Source organism: Rosa chinensis, chromosome 5 (assembly GCF_002994745.2).
Source record: "Rosa chinensis cultivar Old Blush chromosome 5, RchiOBHm-V2, whole genome shotgun sequence".
NCBI lineage: Eukaryota > Viridiplantae > Streptophyta > Magnoliopsida > Rosales > Rosaceae > Rosa > Rosa chinensis.
The window spans coordinates 6,318,475-6,341,453 of NC_037092.1; the positions used below are offsets into that span (position 1 = coordinate 6,318,475).

The following is a 22,979-nucleotide window of genomic DNA, read 5'->3' on the forward strand; positions in this document are numbered from 1 at the left end:
TTGAGACTAAACGGGATTGGATAATAGGTTAAAAAAAAATTTGTTTTAATGGTTTGCCGTTTTGTCCGTTTGATCAACTGAATTAAGATCCAACGGCTGGGATGGTTTTGTCCCGTTTTGTCCCTTTATTTTCGTCCCGCAGGTGAGCGGGCCTGGTAAATATACATATTGTAATCATAAATGAATCCACATGACATAAGATAAGTGGGGAGGGTAGAAAGGGAAAGGTTGGAGGAGAAGGTTGCTAGCATTCATCTCTCCCCTTTATTTTCTCTTCCTACAAGAAAGTATTTCCTTTCGTTTTCCATTCCAAACACAAGAAAAGATTGAGTTTCCTTTTCCGATGATTCCGTGAACCAAACGAGGCATAATGTTAAAATGTTAAAAGCCTCAATAAGGTTAGAATGTCCACCAAATAGTACACACCATACATAGTACATATCCTCTAATACGCTTCATACAAACCAATAGAACCAATTAGCGAAATCAAAATATGAAATCAACTGAAGTAGATACGTAAGACTTTAAATCAATCCAAATGTCCCCAATCCATATACCTTTTGTCCAAAAAATAAAAAAATCTTTGACTTCGCTTGTGATGCAGTCGAAACTTCTTTTCCACTTGATACTTCTGATACAATTAATTTATACTCCCCTTACTTTAGGGGTTAAGCGCTTCCCCTCGGCCAAGACACTATTCTCACACTTAGCACTCGATATCTTCATCTCTCGTGTCATTTTTGGTCTCTCAAAACTGTCTCGTCTAATTCTCTATCTTGAAATTGTTGTTTGTCTTTTTTCTAACCAACTCGATGTACTAATTAGCCTTTCAATCATTTCACCGACCAATAATCAAATACTTTTCACTCTCTCATCCCCTACCCATACACACCTTTGATATCTCCTCTCTACTCCTGACATTCATAACGGTTGAACAATGGTAGATTATCTCCTTACAATAATAACCATCTTTAGTTACATAGTTGTGGAACCGATCTACTACCATACAGAGTCGGTATACTTGTTGTATTATAGTTTTATACATTAATGTACTATATACGGATAACAGAGAACTCACAAATAGCGCATCAAAATTTTTAGTTTTAACTGGAGAAAAGAAGTTTCCTAATTTTTACCATTGTTTTTCCCTTTCCAAGTTTCAAACAATCCAACGAGACGGGAGTGAAAAACTCGAAAGTGAAACCCAAACCAAAGCAAGAGCCGCTGACCCAGAGACGAGACAGATCAATTTGCATATTTCCCCCTGAAAAACTTCGGCCCCAAATTCCAAACCCAAACCCCATTTGCCCACGCGCCTTCTTCTTCTCCTCTCTCTCTCTCTCTCGCTGACCTTCTCCATTGTCTTGGTCACCAAGAAGAAACCCACTCACCCTTTGAACCAGTCAAGCCCACCCTGATATGTAACCACCCCATTTCGAATTTCATCGAGACCCTTAATTCTTCAGCATTCAGCTTATTCTTATTGGCTTTCAATCCAAGAAACTTGGGTTCTCAGATCGGCAATGGTACTCCCGCTTGTAAAGCTCGGAACTTTGCTCTTAAAAACTATGAGCAAACCTGTAGCCGCCAGGCTTAAACATGCAGCTGGGAAGCACCCCAGGTTCCGCCAAATCATCGTCAACATGGCTCAGGTATTGTTGCTCATGGGTCTTTGGTATTTCGTTAAAATATGAACCCAAAATGCAGTCTCTTGGCCATTGATTGATGACTTGTGCTTGACCCAGTTTGAAAGGTTTGATCTTTTCTGTTGCTGATTGAGTTCCTCAGCTGTCCGCCTATCTGGGCATTTTGTGTTCTATAGCATTGTGAAATTGTTGTGGAGAATTACTAAAATTGAGCTCCTAGTTCTACTCATGTGAAATGCTTTCAGGGTTTTTGTTACTTTGATCTTTTTGTAAATGGTTAAGATGCATTTTATGTATGAAGTGTGGCATTACAATTTAAAAACAATGGTTCTAATGCTGCTTATAAGAAATTTACTTTTTTCGTTATATGCAATTAGCTATTGGGGGATTCTCTGTAATGTATTTGGTAACAGGCAAACCATCAAATCACGACGAAAATGCAAAGACGCCTCTATAGTCACGCAACTGATGTCGAGATTCGTCCCTTGAATGAGGAGAAGGCTGTGCAGGCTGCTGTGGACCTCATCGGGGAGCTCTTTGTCTTCACGGTAATTTTTGAACCTAGCTATTCGTTTGTTGAACTTATCAAAGACATCTTTTCACTGTTTACATATACGGTATTCTGATTAGTCAACAGTCATTATGTGTTTACGTAGCAATATGTTGGTTGTGAGTCTGCCTGTGGATGAAAGTCAAGAATCAAGATGTATTGTCGGTGATAAATTGTTTGAATGCTCCTGTCTAACATGAAACAAAATTGACTGCTCTACTGTTAGTTGGAACTCAAGGACTCAAAAAGTTGGTGATTAATATATAGGATCCTTATAGAAACTCCCATGCTTAATGGCTGGGAATATTGTGCTGGCCTAGTATGCTTTTGTATATAACATTGGGGGTTGTGGTTTTGTACTTCGAGCAACGCAGGAATTTGACTCGGATCATGTTTGTTCCACTAAAAACAATGTACTTATATTGATTATTGGAGGACTTGTATCATTACTTACATGCCCGTTTCTAAATATACAGGTTGCAGGAGTTGCTCTGATCTTTGAAGTTCAAAGAAGTGCCAGATCAGAAGCCAGAAAGGAGGAAGCACGAAAGCAAGAACTGGAGGTATGTGCACTAGTTTCTTTGTTAAACAGTACCTAGTCATTGTTTGATTTGCATTTATAGGGCAGCCTTGACCTGCTAGAGTTATTTAGATGTTTATATTCTGCTGCAATTCTACTCTCCTTTTGATGTCTGTTTTGAGCTCCAATTCTTTTTTAAAGTGCTAATACAGTTCAGTGATGTCAGTGAAAATGTCAACAAGCTGGTCGTCATATGTTTGTACTTGAGGTCTTGGTCATATGCGCAATAAAGTTAAGCACTAGTTTCAATATGTTGATAAAAATTTCTTAGTGTTTTGTAGCTTACGTAGATTTCTTAAATAACTGCAATTATCTACGCAACTGTTTTATTTCCCGAATAAAGAGACAGCTTATCTTTAAAATGTCTGAAAACAGAAAATGTCCCTTTTCTATCATGAAATACAGTTTGTGCTGTATCCAAAAATATTCAGTCTTGCTAAAGTCCAGTTCCCAGATCAGTTCTGTCACTATACTTTGTTCATTACAGTGAAAATGAATAGAGCAGCTTCTAGTTCTCATGTTAGGTTTTACCTTCCCCCCCCAATGAGAAAATGTATTATCTGGAGAGGAATTATACAAATTTAGCTTGTCCTTTCCTAAAGCCAAATGAAAGCTAGATGGCTATAGAGCAATGCCATTAAGTATCACTTTACGATCCAGTGCACTCTGTACCTAGGAGCTAGTCCAAGGTTATGGATATCTAATATTCAACATCTTCGTGAATGATCATGAATAGAATGATCCAGGTGACCTGGTTAGACTTGTAATTTGAAACAGTCATATAATCTCCATAACCGCAGTTGTTAAGAAAAACTGTAGTGTTATATGATTCAAGCACCAACTTGTATTGTGTGATGAAGTGTTTTAAAGGATTTTATAGACAGAATGAATTAGTGTTTCATGGTACTTCTCCATGCTTCTTTGACCACTAGCTGTCAATATTGATTGGCCTAATTCGCCTTTCATTCACCATTGTTTCAGACAATGAAGCAAAGAGATGAAGAGTTATCTAGAGAAGTGGAGCTTCTAAGGAGCAAATATGAAGAACTGGAGAAGCTTGCTAAGGGACAAGGACTCGGTGGTATTTTTAATTTCAAGCGTGTTGCCGATACAGAAGGTGCAAAGTCAGTAAAACCAGCTTGATCCGGTTACAAGATAAATTAAATAAATCATGACAAAAAGATCTTTAATTTGTAACGGGGGAAAATTTCTCCCCTCAATTCTTTTGACCATTGATGATAATCTCCGATTGATGTCTGGCTTATATTTTTGCAGATGTAGATGAATATAATTGAAAGAGTTGAGGTGCTGTTTGAACAGATGTGAAATAAGAATAGAATGGAAATCTGTATAAACAATCGTTATCAAAAGTGAGAATGCAAAAGATATTTGAAAAAAAGTAATTTTGCAACTTTAACGGTCTTCTTTTTTGTGTGCAGGGGTGTTTTAAGTATGAATTTAGCTACTTGCTCTTATATAATGTCATGGTCAAAAGATTATCTCATAATATAAAAGCAAATATCTCAACTTTTTTCGCCAATTTCGTTAAGTGAAATATTCTTTTGCAACTTGCCGATGATTTATATATTTGTAACTTTTATCAAGAAATTGTTCTTTGGCAAATGTTGTTCAAGCATTTATAAAATAAAATGAATTTTATAACTTTTTTCGACGAGTAACAATATCAACAAGGGTAGTTTGTCAATTTTCTGGAGAATGAAAGCTGTATAGCTTAGTTAGTATAGGATATATGGAAAACAGGATATATCAAAGTATAAACACCACAGATTAAATCAGTATTTTAATAATAATAAAAGATTAAATCAGTATGAACACCAAAAGGAGAATAGTTGGTTTGCTCTAAAAGTTTCCTTTTTTCTAAAGTCAAGTGAATTAGGGCAATTAGGTTTATCTTGTATAGTAGTATTAGGGCCCAACAAAATGCCTAAATTCTAAACATAAGATGCTTCTGGTCGTGTTTAGTATTATGACACATTACACCTTGCAGAACCATCCTTTTAATTCTCTTCTATCTCAAATATGAAAGGAGGATGGGGTATCTAGAAGGAATATGGTGGATGGTAGTGGATGAGCTCTTTATTCTTTTCTTAGTCGCCTATACTTCCCTTCTCTTCCCAATCCAACTATGCATAGGATGGTGTTTTTGTAGACTCTTCGCTTGTAAGCTTTTGTTTTTGATTGTGCTTCCTCAACTGACCAAATATGAGCCAATTATTGGAAACATACAAATCCCCAGTCCAAGTCAAGTTCTTTTATAGCACTCTTTTTGAACCATTTTCAGTAAAAGGCACAATTACTATATTTCTCATGATTTAGGTTTCGTCTCCAAATTATGCTTTACACATCTTAAGCAATGATAGGAATTATAAGAACCATAATTCTGAGCCACGTTATTAGAGCATCTTTAGCAATGCTAGTAATTTTTGAGTTAATTTTTTTTTGAGTTAAATTTTAGTCAAAATAGCTAAAAAGTCATTTTAGCTAGTCACTTTAGAAATATGTCTGCATCAATGCTCTCTATTTTAGCTAGTTTTGAATTTATTTTATTTTTTAAATAAATAAAGATTAAATAGTTTAAATGCATTTATAAACTACATAAAATAACTTGAAATGAATGTTTTAAATTATAGAGAGCCTCAGCTTGCTCTCTATATTTAGGAGCGAGATAGCTAAAAGTTATAATAGAGAGTCACTTAGGAGTCTGGTGCAGCTACTAAAATAGATAAAAAGCTAAACATGCTCTCCAAAATAGCTAAAGAGCCATAATAGAGAGTATGTTAAAGATGCTCTAAAGAAAAGATGGATAAGCGAAAGGTAACGACCGCATTTGGTTGAAGAGTCAAATAGGTGTAGGGGTTGATATGGTTTTTTCAAAAAGAATAGCTTCAGTTGTTCGTAAAATAAAACTATTGTGTGTTCAACAAGGTGATTGGTGTGGGAGTGGTAGTTATTTAAAGCTGTATTTTTCTTTACTTTTTATTTTTTGTTATTCTTAAAGTTTACTTGTTTATTCTTTTTAATTAATTAGTTTTCAAAGTTTTTAATATATTAAAGGTATTTATGTAATTTTAATTTTGGCTGACAAACTATTTTCTCTTAAATATAGTATAGACATCCTTTAAAAAAAAAAAAAAAAAAAAAAAAAAAAAAAAAAAAAAATATATATATATATATATAGTATAGACATATACTATGAGTAGAAATAAACATTCAAATTTTCTAAAAAATAGAAAGAGATAATAATAAAGACTCAAATGTTATATAGTTTCAATATAAAGTTTTAGAAGGAAGTAAAGTGTTAAAAATTGTCCTTAAATGAAGCAAACTTTAATACCTTTGAGTTAGCCTAAGTGATGAGGGGAGTTGAGAATTGAGTTATTATACTAAGTCAGGATCTCAGAGGTTCAATTCTCCTCCAATATGACTAAAAAAGAAAAAAATAAAAATAAAACATACATAATCAAAAATAAGTTTAAAACGTATATAGCCGTTAAAAACTTATCTTACTATCTTAATTATAACCATCTTGAAAAGTGCTAACTTTCATATCAAGTTATCAAACAAAGATCATTTAAGTTTCTATTCAACCGAGTAAGAGTGCACTTCTAATCCTTACGTCGGCCAACATTCTATGATTAACAACTTCCATTCCAAGTTACCAAATAAACAACCGGACACTACTTAAAATGATTCTACTTGACCATACCAGTAGAAGTGCATATTTAACCTTTACGACCTAAATTCTAAATAGATTAAGACGTTGTTAATCTACTCATACAACCAATCACGTTAGAGTGTTTCGGACACGGAGGCCCGATTTACGAAGCTCTGACTTTTAAGAAAATCAGAAAATGACATCCCATTGCTGATAAAGGCCCCCATTTTTCACCCATTACCCAACACCTCACCTCGCATAGCTTTCAATTCATAGGCAGCAGAGAAAAGCGAGCCAAAAGACAAGTCAGTCACTACTACTTCATCATCAACACTCCACCAAGCCACAAACCCGGTTTCAGTTTCTGGGCTCTGTGGAACTTGGAATCAAACACTTTGAGAAAACGGGTAAAGCATCTCTTTTTTGGGTCGAGAATATTTCACTTTCCCCTTCTCTTTATAGCTATCTATCTATCTCTCTCTCTCTATCTACCCCTCACCCTCTGCGATCCCGAAACCCTCTTTTTTTTCCATTTTCAGCAAAACAAGCTCCGATTTGGTGCTAATTCTCACTGCATCTTGTGATTTGAGCTGGGTTGCTTTTGATTATAGAGGTTCACTCATTCATAACAGTTTGATTTGATTTTGAATTTTATTAGTATGGTTGGTGAGTTTTGTGATTTTTTTTTTTTTTGCTCATAAAATTCAGGTATTCTTATTTCCTGTGATAATCTTGATGGGTTTTTGATAATCTGAGGTGGGTCTGTTGAAATTTTTGATGGGTTTATGGTAATCTGAGATGGGTGTGTGTTTGATTTGTGAATTGTAGGGTTTAAGAAGTGACGAGGGGGCGGGTGTTTGTGATGAGGAAGGGTTCGAAGAGCAATTGCAAGTCGGTTTCTCATAAGCTCTTCAAGGACAAAGCCAAGAACCGTGTCGATGACTTGCAGGGCATGTTCATGGATCTCCAGTTTGCCAGGAAGGAGAGCCGCACTATCGATGCCACCCTCCTCGAAGAACAAGTCCATCAGATGCTCCGCGAATGGAAATCCGAGCTGAATGAGCCGTCCCCAGCTTCTTCTTTGCAGCAAGTTAGCTTCATGATCATTTACACGAATACTTTTTCAGTGCATTTATTGAACTACAGTGATCATATATTGTTTCCGTACCTGCATTTTATGTGTAATCCATGTGCTATAAATATAATACATCAACATGTGAAATATGTGGGTTATGTTTTTTGTTTTGAAAGGGTGTGGTTGTGAGTTGTGGTGTGTGGTGCTTGTCAATGTAGGGTGGTAGTGTTGGTTCGTTCTCTTCAGACATTTGTCGGCTGTTGCAGCTTTGTGAGGAGGAAGATGATGCCAGCAGTCCGTTAGCTGCACCAAAACCTGAGCCTAACGATCAGAAATTGGAAGTCGGAGAGAGTTTGGTCTTTCAAGAGGTGGTTTACTCCTGCTTTCCTTCTCGTTTCTTCTTTTCTAAACTGATAAACATGCTTTTAATTTACTATTTTTGCTCTGCTGTGAAGCGGAGAACCAGTTTGTAAACGAGCACTGATTGGTGATTGTACTCAACTTATTTCAGGGGTTCAGTGTGAATCATAGGCAACAGGAACACGGCTTTCCACTGGCCGATCAGGGCAAAAGCTCCCTTTTAGGAGTTCGCAGTGCCGGTGTTAACAATTTGGAAGGGGCTAATCAATTGGACTATCAGCAGTTTGACTTGCATCAAGACTTTGATCACAACTACTACAGTTGTTTTAATGGTACAGCTTTGAGTGCGGGCGATGCATTGTCTCATGTCACTAGTTATCTACCAAGTATATGCCCTCCACCTTCAGCTTTCTTAGGCCCAAAGTGTGCACTTTGGGATTGTCCTAGGCCTGCTCAAGGGTTGGATTGGTGTCAAGACTACTGCAGTAGCTTTCATGCTGCTTTAGCGCTGAATGAAGGACCACCTGGCATGGCTCCAGTCCTACGACCTGGGGGCATTGGCCTTAAGGATGGCCTACTTTTTGCTGCTCTTAGTGCAAAGGCACAAGGAAAAGATGTCGGAATCCCTGAGTGTGAGGGAGCTGCTACTGCAAAGTCTCCATGGAATGCACCTGGTAAGTGCATATGAGCTATATTTCATTGTTTACTAGTTATGTTAATCAGAAGTCATAGGTGACTTTCGTTGTGAATTTTATTTGGTGGACTAATTATGTTATGTGATTTCAGAACTCTTTGATCTTTTGGTTCTTGAGGGAGAGATGCTTCGGGAATGGCTCTTTTTTGACAAGCCTCGAAGAGCTTTTGAGAGTGGTAACAGAAAGCAGAGGTCGTTGCCAGATTACAACGGACGAGGTTGGCATGAGTCAAGGAAGCAAGTGATGAATGAATTCGGAGGGCTGAAGAGATCCTATTATATGGATCCGCAACCCCTGAACCATTTTGAGTGGCACCTTTATGAGTACGAGATCAACAAGTGTGATGCTTGTGCCCTCTATAGATTGGAACTGAAACTTGTCGATGGGAAGAAAAATTCCAAGGGGAAACTAAGTAATGATTCAGTTGCTGATCTCCAGAAGCAAATGGGAAGGCTTTCTGCTGAGTTCCCCTCTGATAACAAGCGCAATGTGAAGGGCAGGGCCAAAGTGAATGCAAAGGTTGGTGTTGGAACTGTCTATTACACTCCAACTCGAGGGACAGCAACAAATGGGACATTTGACTATGGAACAGGTCCACCATATGATTATCTTGTTGACAATCTAAGTGGCTATTACCTAACATAACTCCAAAGTCTGGAAGATGATTGATGGGCGTGAATAAGCATGCCCTTGATTTTAGTTTACAGTAAGCAGTGGCGGGTTCATGCATTTTCTACTTCACTATCTGGTCTTCTGTTTCTTCTATTCTGAAGTCTAAGCTCATTTTTGGCTCTATGGAGATACTGTGAATAGCTGCCTCACATGGAATGCCACATTAGAGCACATTCTAACATATTGTCAGCAAATTTTATAACTAATTGTGATATGATGTCAAGCTGGAAATCAGCAGTTTCACCAAAACTAGAATGGGATGCAGCATGCCGTTTGTTAAGGGTGCATTCTGCAATATGGACTTTCTAGTTGTTGTGTATTGGGTATATAATGATACCTCTCTATAAATGCACATTTCATTGGGTTTTGTATTAAACATGCACCACAGTTTTAAAATCTTCACTTTTGTTGATGCTGATGTTACGATCCATAATGCAGCTACTGCCCTATAATGTTTGCCTCAAGATGTGGTCGCTGTACCTAGAGGTTTGTACTAAAAGGATTGCAACTCTTATCAGCGTTAAAGAGCAATTCCAAACAAGAACGCGACATAATCAAATTTTTTCACCATCATACAAAAGGTCAGTATGTGCATTGGATAAATGAAATGTAAAGCATGACAAACAAGTCGAAACTGTCTTGTTCGAGTCGTTTCAACATTTTGACTAGGAGCCTTATTTAGAACAAGGCCAAAACTAAAGGGCAACATTATAACAGAGCTTGGAAATTACTAGGCTATGGTAACCTTGTATCCTGGCTTTCTAGGCATCAGGTGCTTCAGGACTTCTTCTTAAGCATCACCATCATCTTCGAGATGGTTAACCCGTTCACATTCATCAATCCATTCACTGTAGCTGCAGAGTTACAGCTTTCACATCAATAAGAGTAGCTGCTGACTAACAATTTTTCACATGTGTGTGTGTGTGTAGGTGAGAGAGCGAGAGTTGGTTTACTTACATGTCTATTGCTTCAGACAAAGCTGCAAATACAAGGGAAAACAGGAATAAATATAAATAAATTCAATAAACTGCAGAATTTTGATTAGTAACGTTATCCTTGTAATTTTACAGGGAAGAACATATTCATAATATAGCGTATTTTCAAAAGTGAATCAGAATTCAAAAATTCATAACTTTTTCCACAAGTTTTAGTAAAGAAAGCATATCCAATGCTGAATACCTATTGCATGCTTCACATAATTAGATATTGACTCTAAAGAAAAGATTTCAGATTAACTAATATATCATTAACCCTGCCAGAGACAAGAGGATTTGAATATACCATTGACAGTTGTGCTGAAGCTTTCTTGGCATATTCTGCAATTGGCTTCCCCGATCAAGTTCTTCATATCACTGAAACAAGATAAACAATAAAAGTAAGTACAATGCCAGATATATAAAACCTTAACACTAAAAGTAAACCTTATTAGGTTCTGCATTGCCTTACAATTTGGTTAAAAGACTCATAAATCAGACAAATAATTGAAAAAAAAAAAATTCTCACATGCGGCATTCGACACTGGAGCCATGGCCACAGAAGGGACAGCTGAAGACGGTGTCAAGCTTGTCCATCCGCTTCTTCGGAGCCGGCTTTGCTGTTGACTTCCTTTTCCCCATTGCTCAACTACCTCCTCTACAGTCAAAATCCAACCATCAAGAACGTAACTTAATGAATGTTCCGAAATTCTTCTATATATCCAGTTTCAACCATTTCATCCTTTTACAATTCCCTCCCCCACAATCCCATTCCAATAATCAATATAATTAAAAAGGTAGCACCATTCTACGAGCAAAAAAGATCAAACACACATATACATTATATAAATCAGATTTCGATCAGTGCAAGTGTGTAACGTTGATTTCTGTAACAAAAAAAAAAAAAATTCATGCAACCATCCACAAATTCCACAAAATGTTTTGGAATTTGATTCAATCTCTAATGAAAAACCTAGATTTCCAATTCTCTTCGTTTATTAACCCCCAAATAGAGGCAAATATATAAATTACGATCAATAAAATCCAAACGAAACCAACAATAAAGGAAAAAAACACACACATACAATATTTACCGGAATATTTGAAGAACTAGCCGCCACGTTAACTATTCTCCAATGCTCGCCGGAATCAAAACCCTAATGTTCACGCCGAGCAATAGAGACACAATGCGCAGAGAGTGTTTTGGAAAATCGACGAGCTCCCCCCCCCCACCTGTCTGAGCTTCGCTTTAAAACCGTGTAAAAGCAAAGGTGACGGTCCAATTTTGCGAACTCAAACGTCGTCGTTTTCGTTTTCTCGAATCGCATACCCGACTCGAATCTGCCCGGCCCAAAGTGAGCCCAATTTTCGAAAGCCTAGGAACTTTCGCTATCCCCTACCTCACTCAACCTCGAAAACCCTAAAGCTCAGAATTGCTCAAAGCTTCACCAATGGCGTCCGTCCACTCTCTCTTCCTCCATCCTCCTCTCGTCTCCTTCCGACGACCTAGTTGCAGCTCTCTCTTCTCCAAACCCCGAAATCCCCGTTTTACCCTCGCCTGCTCCTCTTCTTCTTCTTCTCGGAAATCGGCCCCGGCCACCGAGCAGGAGGTCCTCCAGGCGATTTCCGAGTCCTCCGAGAAGAGCCTGCCGTGCGTGAGAACGTACGAGAACGAATTGGCGCGGCTGGGACTAGTCGGAGCAGTGGATTTTCAGCAGGCTCTGACGGCGGCCGCCGCCGACGGAGGAGAGGCCGCCGACGAGCACATTAGGGAGGGCGTGCCCGCTATGGTTGTGGAGACTTTGTTCCCGGGTAACTCCGACCCGTACAGTACAATCTCGACCCGGCTGGTTAGTTCACTTAGCTCTAAAGCATGCAACTTTGTGGTAATAGATGAGAATTAGAACTAATCAATCATTAACAAATGTTTAGTAATGTGTAATGTGTTGTTTGTAATGCTTAAAGACTCAAAATGGGGCTGAAGATGTTGGTGTTATAAGCATTATAGTGTGTTTTTAGAGTATGAAAATCGGCATTAAATAATTTCCGAAGAGTTAAAATTGCAACACTTATCATGGTAATGTTCCAAGTTAATTGAATAATGTTAACACCAGGCGGCATTGTTTGATAGTTCAGCGGATTTGGAACTAAACTATAGCCAATGTTTAATATTCCAATTTTGAATAAAAAAGAATTTGGAACTGGAAAACCTAAGAACTGCAGAGTTCAGGTGCTTCTATCCTGTTGTAGCAGTCTCACAAGTCCTCACAATTGCGCCGTGGGAGGTTGCTATGGTGTGTTAGATGTGTGTCACGACCTTGTGTGCCTTGTCCTGCATGAATCATGTTGGTTGGTGTCTATTACGTTTTGATTGTTATGAACTTCAGAGTGTTTTTGCTGCTTTCGTACTGAAATGAAATTCCATGGAACATATTTTGATACCTGAGGGTCCTTTCTGGTCAAGAATAATGTCATTTGTAGAGAGTTTTTGCTTTTCTGAATGGCTGTTGTAAAGTTGACATTTTTAACAGTTTCTTCCTGCTAGAAAAGTTAAAGAAAAAGCTGGTAAATTGAGAAGCTCCATCACTGAAGATATGCTGTCAACCACTACTTCTAGAAACATACTTTCTATGACATTTAGACAAGTAGTGTTAGAACTACTCTGGAGCTTTCAACTAGTTGTTTTCAGACCTGGAACTCAAAGGAATATGAAGGATCTTGAGAACCCCAGAGAGGTTTGTCTTTGTTCTTTATTTGTAGATTTATACAGTTGGATATTGGACGGCTGCATTACTTTCTTGTAAAATGTAATATCATTAGTAATCTCTGTCCTGCAGGTGTCACATGATACTGATGGGTTCAGTTCTCTTATGCATTTCGTATCAGCAGGTCCCTGCATGTGTCACCCTTAGTTCATCAGACGAACGGATTTTATCTGTGCTCGCAGAAGTTGTCTGCATCTCTGCTCTTCAAAATACAGAAAAACAATTTCTTGAAGATTACACGGGCAAAACACCAAGTAATTTCCTTCATTGGTTTCGAAAGCCTGGAAGGACTGTATCAAAAGATTCCTCAGTTGTCATATACAAATTATTTGAAGATGAGATAGTTGAAAATGCCAAGAGTCTACTCGAACATTTTCAGTCCACGAAGAACAGTTTTAAGTCTGTAAAAGCAAAATCAAAGTGGTGGACACCATCTGCACTCTCTAAACTGGAAAAGATTGGTGGTCCAGAATTTAGTTCTTGGACTAGTGAGTATGTTCCAGCTTACAAGCTACAAATTGATGCTAATCGGCTTAAGGATGTGAAATTTGAAGGCTGGAGAAAATGTGGGGAAAATAGTTGGGAAGTTCTTTTGACACACTCCCAGATGGTATTTTATTCATTCCTTGTCTTTGGGCTTCTGGATTTCAATCTGGAGAAAATAGCTGGGAGGTTCATGTTATGCCAATGCTTTCTAGCGCAATCTGATATAGGATGATAATAATTTACATGAAGTTATTCTATTAATATATCTCTCTTTGCGATAAAGCCGCATTGGAGATTACTTCTCTAATGTTTGATTTTTGTGTATCTTACATATGGCTTCCATGCTACTTTATTATTCTGATTTACAAAATTTGCAGGTTGGATTGGCTGATATAATAGATATGTACTATGAAGATCTTTACACCTTGCCTGATAAAGAACTATCTTGTGGTGTTATTGCAAGTTCCACCAACTTATCTAATAAAAAGGTAATGTACAGCATATCTCTTCTTTATCTCTTGATTATCAATTGATTGTGTGTGTGTGACGTGCTCTGCAACTAGCAGTTAAATATAATCAATGACATATGGATGTTAGAAGGTAAATACTAGCAGAATGTTCTCTTTCCTCACTAGAAAAGTTGGCTGAAGTCCCCATCTTCTGCTACTGGAAAGATATAGTAATTATATGGCACACGTATCAGAAGTTTGGAGACGTAAATATGTAGAAGGAAATTGATATATTGCTCGTCATTGTTTTCTTTCTCTATAACTCTATAAGAGATGTAGGATGTCATCATACATTTTCAGTATTTTTTTTACCCTTGCCTTACTAATAGTTTAAATAAATCTTAAGATATTTGTTTATCTTAAATGCTTCCCATTCAGCATTAGATCAATTCGACACAATTGCAGCAATCTTTGATTAATGAATTCAGATGGGATAATGTGTTTGAGTTGAGTTCATTGGTATAGTGCTTACTGGATTCATTTATTTCAGACGGGCTCGTTCTTATTAAAATTGCTATCTGTCTCCCTTGCAAGTGGAATTCTTCTCGTTGCAATCAGTGCTCTTGGTCAATTTGGTTTACCTTATCTACATAAAGGTGGCAAGTACTTGAGAGAACACAGGTCTATTCCATCGTCTGAAGTTGATAGTGCACTAAATCAGTGTTCAGATGCCGTGAAGGTATGAATGCAGCAAGACTGTTATATCTGTGTACCATGTCCAATTTATTACATTTTGAATTACGTATCTGTAGTCAATTTGTGCACAATTTCAAGTCTGCCAAAATGGGAGTAGAGAAGCAGGTTGTTCATAAGAAGTTATTCCTAGAAGCTATCTTAATATAATTCTGTGATGAAATGAAAATAAATGATTTACTGTTTGCCTGAATCTTACTTTGTTTTCAAATCATCTGATAAACCTTATTGGACAGTTGGAAGCATTTTGTGAATCAGTTGTTAAAAAGATAAAAGATTCTCTGGGTTGGCCAGGTGAGATAACGTTGGAAACAAATGTGGGTGCTTGGACTGGCAAAGTACCAGATTATTTGAGGATGGCTGTTGACGAAGACGTGCCAATCTCTCCCCCTTTAGATAAAATTGATGAAGACTTGAAAGCGTCGGCACAAGATATTGCTAGTTATCAGGTAACTGAAGTAACCTTCTTGTGTCCTTTCCCCCATTCAACTTATAGCCATCTCCATTCTCCATCAAAACATGGACACATTTCAAATACTTTTCAAATTTCAAATATTAATCAACTTGGCCATTGCCCTTGCTCTCTGGCTAGTGGGAAAGATTTTTTTGTTTTTGTTTATTATGTTTAAGGGGTTATTCTTTTCTTGTGACTGATTTCAAGAATCAATGCTGTAGGATGCTGGTGGTGTTATCATTTTGATCATGTACTATTAGAGAAAAGTATTATCATCATTACGTTGATGTAGTGCTGGAGTGAATGTTTTCTACTTCTATACTTTGGTGATGATTGGTGTTTTTGATATATCTGCATGCTGTTTTGGGCTATATATAGGTGGTTCTGTCCGCAGATGGCAAGATAGTGGGATTCCAACCCCTAAGCAGGGCTGCTGTTAACCATTGGGCTGCCAATCCCTTATCGAAGGAGTTATATGGAGGAAGAAAGCTTTCTCCTGGTATGTCCTGCTGTTATCTGTTATTATATTATAAACTGACACTCAGATTCTTTTGGTCCATGAGTTCACTATCGGGTTTGTTTCAAATAGGGTTGACGGAACCTGGTCTCAAGCTCCAGTGCCCAGATGAGGTCGCTGTCATAGAGTTGTTGATGTCAGTAAAACCAGATGCATCATTTGCGTTGGCCCGGCCAGTTCGATAATCATTTGCTTGTTAATTGCATACGAGGATAAGAATGCACATCTTGGTAATGACATTGCCACCATTTATTTGTGCATAGGAGGATGAGAATGCACATCTTGGTGATGATAATGAAAAGGATATGATGATATTCACAAATAGGATAAGAAGCTGGTGCTGAGATGTGTTGAGAGGAATTGCTAATTTCACTTTCAGTTGAGTCTCAACTTGAAATCAAATGGTTTGTTTTTGCTGGAAGAAAGTAAAGAGTGCCTTGTACATAGGAATTCAGTTGGATGAGATTCTCCATCACATGATTGAGATCTGCAAAGTCCCTAAGTTTAGTTACTCTTCTCTTCCTTCAGCTGCAGATATGTGACAAATTCTTTGCCTCCCATATCCCTAGTTATTGCACCAACTACTAGTTATTCGCCTTATGGTCATAGTGAAAATGAATGTTTTTGAAATATCTATTGCAACTCTGCCTTACCGTTTGGGGTTACTGTTGCGACCTCTGCGTGTTAGCTCAGGAGACGGATAGCTGCGCTTTTGATCTGCATGGAGGACAGCTGCTTGTTTTATCTGCATGAAGACAAGAGTTAAGAGTTAGTTATTGTATTCCAATATTTGATTGCATCTTGTAACTTGTATGTGGAGTGGTGGGATTTTATGGCCGAGATACCATCGCCAAACAGATCATATCTCCTTTGAACTTTATAATACAGGTAAGTGCTTGCTTCAGTCAAATTTTGTTCGGTAGTAGTCCAAATATGAGCGACCAAACTCCGCATATTGCTCTGTATACATGGTTTGCTATGGGGCATTTGACTGCATATCTTCACATCTCGAACAAACTTGCAGAAAGGGGCCACAAGATCTCCTTTTTACCTCTCAAAACTCAATCCAAATTGCAGCACTATAATCTCCACCCTCATCTCATTACATTCATTCCCCTCGATGTCCCTCGTGTTGATGGCCTCCCTCTGGGGACTGAAACCACAGCTGACATTCCTCTCTCTTTAGGCTCTCTTCTTGCCACCGCCATGGACCTCACCCGACCCCAAATCGAACAATATCTCCTCAAACTCAAGCCTGATTTTGTGTTCTTCGATTTTAGTAACTGGTTGCCCGATTTGTTGCGTCAACTAGGCAATTAGATTCAGTCAGTATGTTACTGGCTAGTTGATCCTGCAAGTGTATGGTACCTGCTAAACCGAGGCCTGTCAAGAAAGAAAGCATTGGATGAAGTTGATCCTGTACACCCTTTGCTGTGTTTCAGTAGTTCATTCTCAATCAAGTTACAGACTCACGAAGCTCGAGCTTTTGATGCCTTGGAAAACGAAGGAATTTGGCAGTGGGTTGACATTCGTCAAACGCTATTTGACCTCTTTGAGCGATTGTGACGCAATTTGTTTCAAAACTTGAAGAGAATTGGCAGGGCCAGTTTGTGACTATTTTGAAATCCAAATGGACAAGCCGGTCACTCTTGCAGGGCCAGTGGTGCCAGATGCCCCAAGTTCACAGTTGGAAGAGAAATGGGAAAAATGGCTTGGAGGGTTCGAACCCAAAACGGTGATTTTCTGTGCTTTTGGCAGTGAATGCATTCTGAAAAATGAACAGTTCCAAGAACTGTTACTTGGTTTTGAGCTAACTGGTTTGCCATTCTTCGCTGCCCTGAAACCGCCGGCCGGAGTTGAATCAATTGAATCGGCACTACCAGAAGGCTTTGAATTGCGTCTAAAAGGAAAAGGGGTGGTTTATGGGGGTTGGGTTCAGCAGCCTTTGATACTGAGCACCCATCTGTGGGTTGCTTTGTGACTCACTGCGGTTCGGGGTCTTTAAATGAGGCGTTACTGAATGAGTGCCAACTGGTGCTTCTACCACATGTGGGAGATCAGATTATCAACGAGAGAATCAAGAGTGGTGATTTGAAGTTGAAAAAGGAGATGAAGATGGATTGTTCACCAAGGAAGGTGTCTGTAAAGCTGTGAAAGCAGTGATGGATGAGGACAGTGAGGTGAGGACCAACCATGCTAAGTGGAGGGAGTTCTTCTCCAATAAAGAGCTTGAGAGCTCATATATTGATGGTTTTGTGCAGAAGCTGCATGAACTGCTGGGATGATTGAAACTTCCAACTACGTCATTGCAAATTTCTGGAAAATGTTAATTTTTTATTCTCTTTTTTTGGTGAGAATAATCTTGGGTAAATTACTTTGATAATTCGACCGTATAAGATTCTAAGAGGATCTGTTTTGTAATATCTAACGTAAATCCATACGATGGATAAAGAAATAAAAATAGTAATGTATCTCAGCACAAACAGAAATATATTAGTTAGCTGATTTCCTTACAACATATGTGAATACATAATCACATGATCAAACTGTAACCTAGCCTATGAGTTATATATCAAACCTCTTAAATTAATACATTTTAAATTATTATAGAAATCCCTCAAATGAACATTGCTACCCTACAAATATATTTTTTAATTTTTAGTTACGAATGATGATATATAATTGTCTTTACACATTTATTCCTGTCTGTAGTTCTTTGCAATACTTACAGTGTGACAAAGTCAAAACCTTTGTATAAATTACACGTATACTATTCTCATATATTTGGCATGGTACTACATTCTTTGAGTCATAGTAACACAAAATAACAGACACTATATGTAAACATGAAATCCGAAGTAAGAAAAATATGTTAAGAAATGGCCATCGGAACTAGGGACGTAGTTAGGAGTTGAAAATGAGTTAGGCTAATTTTAGCCATGGGCGGATTCAGGATTCAAGTTCAGATGGGCTAGAACAATAAGCTTTTTTTTTTTTTTTTTTTTTTTTTTTTTTTTTTCTACGAAAAACATATAAATTTTAAAAAATGATTGAGTTTATTTTTAATACTTATGTGGTACACATTTTATCGATTTACAATAATTGTACCAACTGTAAATAAGTGAATTTAGTGAAATACAGCTCATTTGCCATACTCAATCCTATCATGAAAAAGAACAGATAAAGCTAGAAATATTTTGATGTATAATTAGTGAGAAAGAATAGACCCATAAAAGAAAAAGAAAAAGAAAAAGAAAAAGAAAAAGAAAAAGAAAGAAAGAAAGAAAAGGAAAAAAAAAAATAGAGGAACCTATTCTATTGGTCCAATTACGAATTACCTTAAGTAGTGTTAAACCTAAGCTTTAACCCACTGGTCTGTGAGAAAGTCATGTAAGTGTCATCCATTTCATTGTATATATACATTAGTAGGAAAAATTTGGGTTGGGCTGCAACCCAAGTAGCCTTGTACATGGCTATCGGAACTCAACCTGAATTTCGTGTTCTTCGATATCAGTAACTGTTTTTGAGAACGAAGAAGGTAGAACATGTACGTCAGGTAGTGCATGACTGGTACAAATAACCCCAACCTCCCAAAATAAAAAGAACACGTCTGGTAAAAGGGGATGTTTGTTTACTCAAAAAAAAAAAAAAGGGGATGTTTGTCATGCCTTCCAAAGTCTACCTTTCTGGACTCTCGTTTCTTGTAATTGTTGGGCTACACATCTTTCAGTTATGACCAAAAGCAAAATTACAAAGAAATTCGTGGGAACTTATATAATGTCTGACCGAATAAAACTAATTGATCAAATATTGTTGATCCAAACACATTTGTTGAAGTAGGTGCCCCGTAACTAGCTAGCAAGTTTAGCAGCTGTCATATCTGATTATCTGAAAGCATGATCCAAACTCATTTAGATGAAAATCAAACTAAGACGTACTCTTTAAATAGTTATCGCAATTTATAGAAGTACTTGATATAAAGATGACTAAGATTGAGACCCGAACCCAGAGAAGACCAAGCAGGGCCCATAATCTTTTGCTAGCAAAACAGAAGCAAAGCAGATTGACATGGAACTGGCAGGTTTTCCCAATTTCGTTACTCAATCAAAGTTTAATTTTTAACAATTAACCATAAAAGGAGATCATTCATCATTCTATTAAGATTGCATGTTTTTTTCCTCTAAATCTCGTGCTTCCCAAAATTCCTGCTAAATATTTTAACCCAAAAGACAACATCCATTATCTTCGGCAATTTATTTTGACAAATAAACCTGTTCGTTGATCCCAAATTTGGCCCCAACAACTCGTTATACATGTTGTAAGTCGTGGGCTACTCCAATAATTAATGTGGGCTACCCAACAATTGACGTGCATCTTGTAAGTGGTAGTGGGATTTTTTTGGCCGACACACCACAACCACAACCAGAGATCATCTCCGCTAGGCTATATTATGGGTGTGAGTTTAGTACTTCATATCTTGCTTCAGTCAAGTTTTGTTCAGTAGTGCGTAGTCCAAATATGAGTGACGATCAAACCTTGCATATTGCTATGTATCCATGGTTTGCTATGGGTCATTTGACTGCATTCCTCCACATCTCCAACAAACTCGCAGAAAGGGGCCACAAGATCTCCTTCTTTTTACCTCTCAAAACTCAATCCAAGTTGCAGCACTATAATCTCCGCCCTCATCTCATTACCTTCATTCCCCTCAATGTCCCTCACGTCGATGGCCTCCCTCCGGGGACTGAAACCACAGCTGACATTCCTCTCTCTTTGGGCTCTCTTCTTGCTACCGCCATGGACCTCACTCGACCCCAAATCGAACAATCTCTCCTCAAACTCAAGCCTGATTTTGTGTTCTTCGATTTTAGTTACTGGTTGCCTGCATTGTTGCGTGAACTAGGCAATAACATTAAGTCAGTAGGTTACTGGGTGATTAATCCTGCAAGTGTGTGGTACCTGCTAAGCCTAGGCCTGCCGAGAAAGATGCCATTCGATGAGGCTGATGCTGCACGGTCTTTGCTGTGTTTCAGTAGTTCATTCTCAATCAAGTTACAGACTCACGAAGCTCGAGCTTATGATGCCATGGCAAACAAGGAATTTGGCAGCGGATTGAGATTTGGCAAACGCATATTGACCTCTTTCAGCGATTGTGATGCAATTTGTTTCAAAACTTGCAGAGAATTCGCAGGGCCATTTTGTAACTATTTTGAAATCCAAATGAACAAGCCGGTCATTCTAGCAGGCCCAGTGGTGCCAGATCCCCCAAGTTCACAGTTGGAAGAGAAATGGGCAAAATGGCTTGGAGGGTTCGAACCAAGAACCGTGATTTTCTGTGCTCTTGGATCTGAATACATTCTCACAAAGCAGCGACTGCAACAACTATTATTGGGTTTTGAGCTTACTGGTTTGCCATTCTTCGCTGCCCTGAAACCGCCAACCAGAGTTGAATCAATTGAATCGGCACTGCCAGAAGGCTTTGAAATGCGTCTAAAAGGAAAAGGGGTGGTACATGGGGGTTGGGTTCAGCAGCCTTTGATACTGAAGCACCCATCTGTGGGTTGCTTTGTGACTCACTGCGGTTCGGGGTCTTTAAATGAGGCGTTAGTGAATGAGTGCCAATTGGTGTTTCTCCCACATGTGGGAGATCATGTTATCAACGCGAGAATCATGAGTGGGGATTTGAAGGCGGGAGTTGAAGTTGAAAAAGGAGATGAAGATGGATTGTTCACCAAGGAAAGTGTTTGCAAAGCTGTGAAAGCAGTGATGGATGCAGACAGTGAGGTGGGAAAGGAGGTGAGGACCAACCATGCTAAGTGGAGGGAGTTCTTCTCCAATAAAGGGCTTGAGAGCTCATACATTGATGGTTTTGTGCAGAAGCTGCATGAACTGCTACGATGATTGAAACAGGGTCATGGGTAAACTGTGTCATTGCAAATTTCTGGAAATATTTTTTTTTAATTTTTATTTTCTTTTTTAGGTGAGAATGATCTTGGGTAAATTATTTTGATAATTATTTGTATCTATATTTTATTTAAGAAAAGTGGTGTTGATAACATAACCGATTTTTTCTTTTACTTTTGTAACCCACAAAATTATAATATCATGAATTACATTTTAATACATTAGGGACAAAAACGAGAAAAAAAGTAAAAAGTAAAACAATAAACAAAATAAAATCATAGAAAAAAAAGGGTCTTTCTAAAGAGACCCAGCAAAAATCTAAACACACCCAGCATTCCGTTTATATCCATACTTTTCCAAGCCTACCCCTATATTTCAACGCACCCAGCATCCCTGCACCCATCATTCTCTAACTCTGCATTAGATTTCGCCATCAATCTTATCGTACCACAGTCCCGTATGAAGGAAAATTAGGGACTTTTCAAAAGACGTTCTTCGCTGCTTTGTCCTCAGGCCTCTACTTCAATAGCATCTGGAATAGGCTTGTGGCAAGGTTTTTGTCAAAGGTCTTGGTGAATTGATTCAAAGCTGGAGGAAACTTCAACCTTTGCTTGAGGATCATTTTCTTCCTCTGAATCTAAAGAGCCTTGGAATTTAATGAATCTGGTCAAATCTCCCTTGGGAGGTAACTCCCATCCGATCCCAAATTGCTTCGGCCAGTTCGCGAACAGTGGGTTCGCTGATTGTTATGCTATTGTTTGAATCCTAGCCTCCATATGTATCTTCTTGCTTACCCTTTCTTTAGAACTAGTTGCAAATATTATCCAGTTAGGTTTCATTTGGAGTTTGCCCACTAACTAAAATGTATGTTTGGAACTATTAAATGAACTGAAAACATGAATGAATCACAGACCTGCGAGGTATGATTGCATCATTTGCATGCAAAAGACAAAAAAGTTGATTGGTTCCGGTACAGCCTTGCTACCTAATATGGGTTTGCTCTCATACCCCTCAGATCCTCATATCCCTCAGATTTCTTATTTCAATATCAATCTATATTTATCGGTAATGTTGAAGATTGCAAATGGGGTAGGAGTGGAAGCAGAGAGCTACATCAATGTTGGGTGTATTTAGAAGAGTCTTTTTAACATAAGGGTATAATTGAAAAGTCTAGGATAATTTTATAAATGCTGGGCTTATTTAGATATTTGCTGGGTACATTTAGAAAGACAAAAAAAAAAAAAAAAACTGTGTCAAAGTACTTACTCTCACACTGATCGTGTGTGTAGACATTTCTACTTTTCTAGTATAACTTCACACAACTTATAGAAAAGTCATGACATGTCCCATGTCCGATCCAATTAAAGACAATAGATTTTAATTAGCAGCATAGTATGAGTATATGACAAGGTTTCCGGCTAAC

General features: G+C 38.0%; 5 protein-coding genes and 1 pseudogene across 10 annotated transcripts; 5 read left to right on the plus strand and 1 right to left on the minus strand.

The window, feature by feature from the left end:
- Positions 1–1,223: 1,223 nt before the first annotated feature.
- Positions 1,224–4,166, plus strand: LOC112166478 (OPA3-like protein). Its single transcript, XM_024303336.2, has 4 exons — positions 1,224–1,652; positions 2,060–2,194; positions 2,673–2,759; positions 3,758–4,166. The coding sequence occupies exons 1-4, from the start codon at positions 1,524–1,526 to the stop codon at positions 3,917–3,919; spliced, it is 513 nt and encodes a 170-aa protein (XP_024159104.1). The 5' UTR covers positions 1,224–1,523; the 3' UTR covers positions 3,920–4,166.
- Positions 4,167–6,698: 2,532 nt separating this feature from the next.
- LOC112165273 (transcription factor VOZ1) lies at positions 6,699–9,652 on the plus strand. Of its 4 annotated transcripts, none has more exons than XM_024301755.2 (6): positions 6,699–6,859; positions 6,992–7,118; positions 7,281–7,542; positions 7,746–7,895; positions 8,039–8,561; positions 8,674–9,652. In XM_024301755.2, the coding sequence occupies exons 3-6, from the start codon at positions 7,315–7,317 to the stop codon at positions 9,225–9,227; spliced, it is 1,455 nt and encodes a 484-aa protein (XP_024157523.1). In that variant the 5' UTR covers positions 6,699–6,859; positions 6,992–7,118; positions 7,281–7,314; the 3' UTR covers positions 9,228–9,652. The 4 variants fall into 4 exon arrangements, with proteins under 4 accessions (XP_024157523.1, XP_024157522.1, XP_024157520.1 ...); XM_024301754.2 differs by having other exon boundaries at positions 6,992–7,065; XM_024301752.2 differs by lacking the exon at positions 6,992–7,118 and having other exon boundaries at positions 6,700–6,859.
- A 203-nt stretch (positions 9,653–9,855) lies between these two features.
- Positions 9,856–11,456, minus strand: LOC112165274 (transcription elongation factor 1 homolog). Of its 2 annotated transcripts, XM_024301757.2 has the most exons (5): positions 11,323–11,456; positions 10,758–10,886; positions 10,536–10,606; positions 10,212–10,233; positions 9,856–10,108 (listed from the first exon to the last, which is right to left on the minus strand). In XM_024301757.2, exons 2-5 carry the CDS (start codon positions 10,868–10,870, stop codon positions 10,045–10,047), a joined length of 270 nt encoding a protein of 89 aa, XP_024157525.1. In that variant the 5' UTR covers positions 10,871–10,886; positions 11,323–11,456; the 3' UTR covers positions 9,856–10,044. The 2 variants fall into 2 exon arrangements, with proteins under 2 accessions (XP_024157525.1, XP_040362497.1); XM_040506563.1 differs by lacking the exon at positions 10,212–10,233.
- Positions 11,457–11,626: 170 nt separating this feature from the next.
- LOC112164656 lies at positions 11,627–16,556 on the plus strand. Of its 2 annotated transcripts, none has more exons than XM_024300931.2 (8): positions 11,627–12,078; positions 12,760–12,963; positions 13,115–13,603; positions 13,857–13,967; positions 14,479–14,667; positions 14,918–15,130; positions 15,514–15,634; positions 15,725–16,556. In XM_024300931.2, the coding sequence occupies exons 1-8, from the start codon at positions 11,680–11,682 to the stop codon at positions 15,835–15,837; spliced, it is 1,839 nt and encodes a 612-aa protein (XP_024156699.1). In that variant the 5' UTR covers positions 11,627–11,679; the 3' UTR covers positions 15,838–16,556. The 2 variants fall into 2 exon arrangements, with proteins under 2 accessions (XP_024156699.1, XP_024156700.1); XM_024300932.2 differs by having other exon boundaries at positions 13,118–13,603.
- On the plus strand, positions 16,557–18,201 carry LOC112164658 (annotated as a pseudogene).
- Positions 18,202–20,092: 1,891 nt separating this feature from the next.
- LOC112164657 (cyanidin 3-O-galactoside 2''-O-xylosyltransferase FGGT1) lies at positions 20,093–21,709 on the plus strand. Its single transcript, XM_024300933.2, has one exon. The coding sequence runs from the start codon at positions 20,171–20,173 to the stop codon at positions 21,551–21,553; it is 1,383 nt and encodes a 460-aa protein (XP_024156701.1). The 5' UTR covers positions 20,093–20,170; the 3' UTR covers positions 21,554–21,709.
- The last annotated feature ends 1,270 nt before the right edge of the window (positions 21,710–22,979 follow it).

What these genes read in the sequence shown, in the direction of transcription:
- LOC112166478 (XM_024303336.2), top strand. Translation starts at nt 1,524, where the DNA reads ATGGTACTCCCGCTTGTAAAGCTCGGAACTTTGCTCTTAAAAACTATG. An exon ending in GGGAGCTCTTTGTCTTCACG is followed by an intron (nt 2,195 to 2,672) that starts GTAATTTTTGAA and finishes CTAAATATACAG; the next exon opens with GTTGCAGGAGTTGCTCTGAT. An exon ending in CACGAAAGCAAGAACTGGAG is followed by an intron (nt 2,760 to 3,757) that starts GTATGTGCACTA and finishes CCATTGTTTCAG; the next exon opens with ACAATGAAGCAAAGAGATGA.
- LOC112165273 (XM_024301755.2), top strand. Translation starts at nt 7,315, where the DNA reads ATGAGGAAGGGTTCGAAGAGCAATTGCAAGTCGGTTTCTCATAAGCTC. An exon ending in CAGCTTCTTCTTTGCAGCAA is followed by an intron (nt 7,543 to 7,745) that starts GTTAGCTTCATG and finishes TTGTCAATGTAG; the next exon opens with GGTGGTAGTGTTGGTTCGTT. An exon ending in AGAGTTTGGTCTTTCAAGAG is followed by an intron (nt 7,896 to 8,038) that starts GTGGTTTACTCC and finishes AACTTATTTCAG; the next exon opens with GGGTTCAGTGTGAATCATAG.
- LOC112165274 (XM_024301757.2), bottom strand. Translation starts at nt 10,870, where the DNA reads ATGGGGAAAAGGAAGTCAACAGCAAAGCCGGCTCCGAAGAAGCGGATG. An exon ending in CTTCAGCACAACTGTCAATG is followed by an intron (nt 10,234 to 10,535) that starts GTATATTCAAAT and finishes TTGTATTTGCAG; the next exon opens with CTTTGTCTGAAGCAATAGAC. An exon ending in TTGTCTGAAGCAATAGACAT is followed by an intron (nt 10,109 to 10,211) that starts GTAAGTAAACCA and finishes GTAACTCTGCAG; the next exon opens with CTACAGTGAATGGATTGATG.
- LOC112164656 (XM_024300931.2), top strand. Translation starts at nt 11,680, where the DNA reads ATGGCGTCCGTCCACTCTCTCTTCCTCCATCCTCCTCTCGTCTCCTTC. An exon ending in AGTGTTCAGATGCCGTGAAG is followed by an intron (nt 14,668 to 14,917) that starts GTATGAATGCAG and finishes CTTATTGGACAG; the next exon opens with TTGGAAGCATTTTGTGAATC. An exon ending in AAGATATTGCTAGTTATCAG is followed by an intron (nt 15,131 to 15,513) that starts GTAACTGAAGTA and finishes GGCTATATATAG; the next exon opens with GTGGTTCTGTCCGCAGATGG.
- LOC112164657 (XM_024300933.2), top strand. Translation starts at nt 20,171, where the DNA reads ATGAGTGACGATCAAACCTTGCATATTGCTATGTATCCATGGTTTGCT.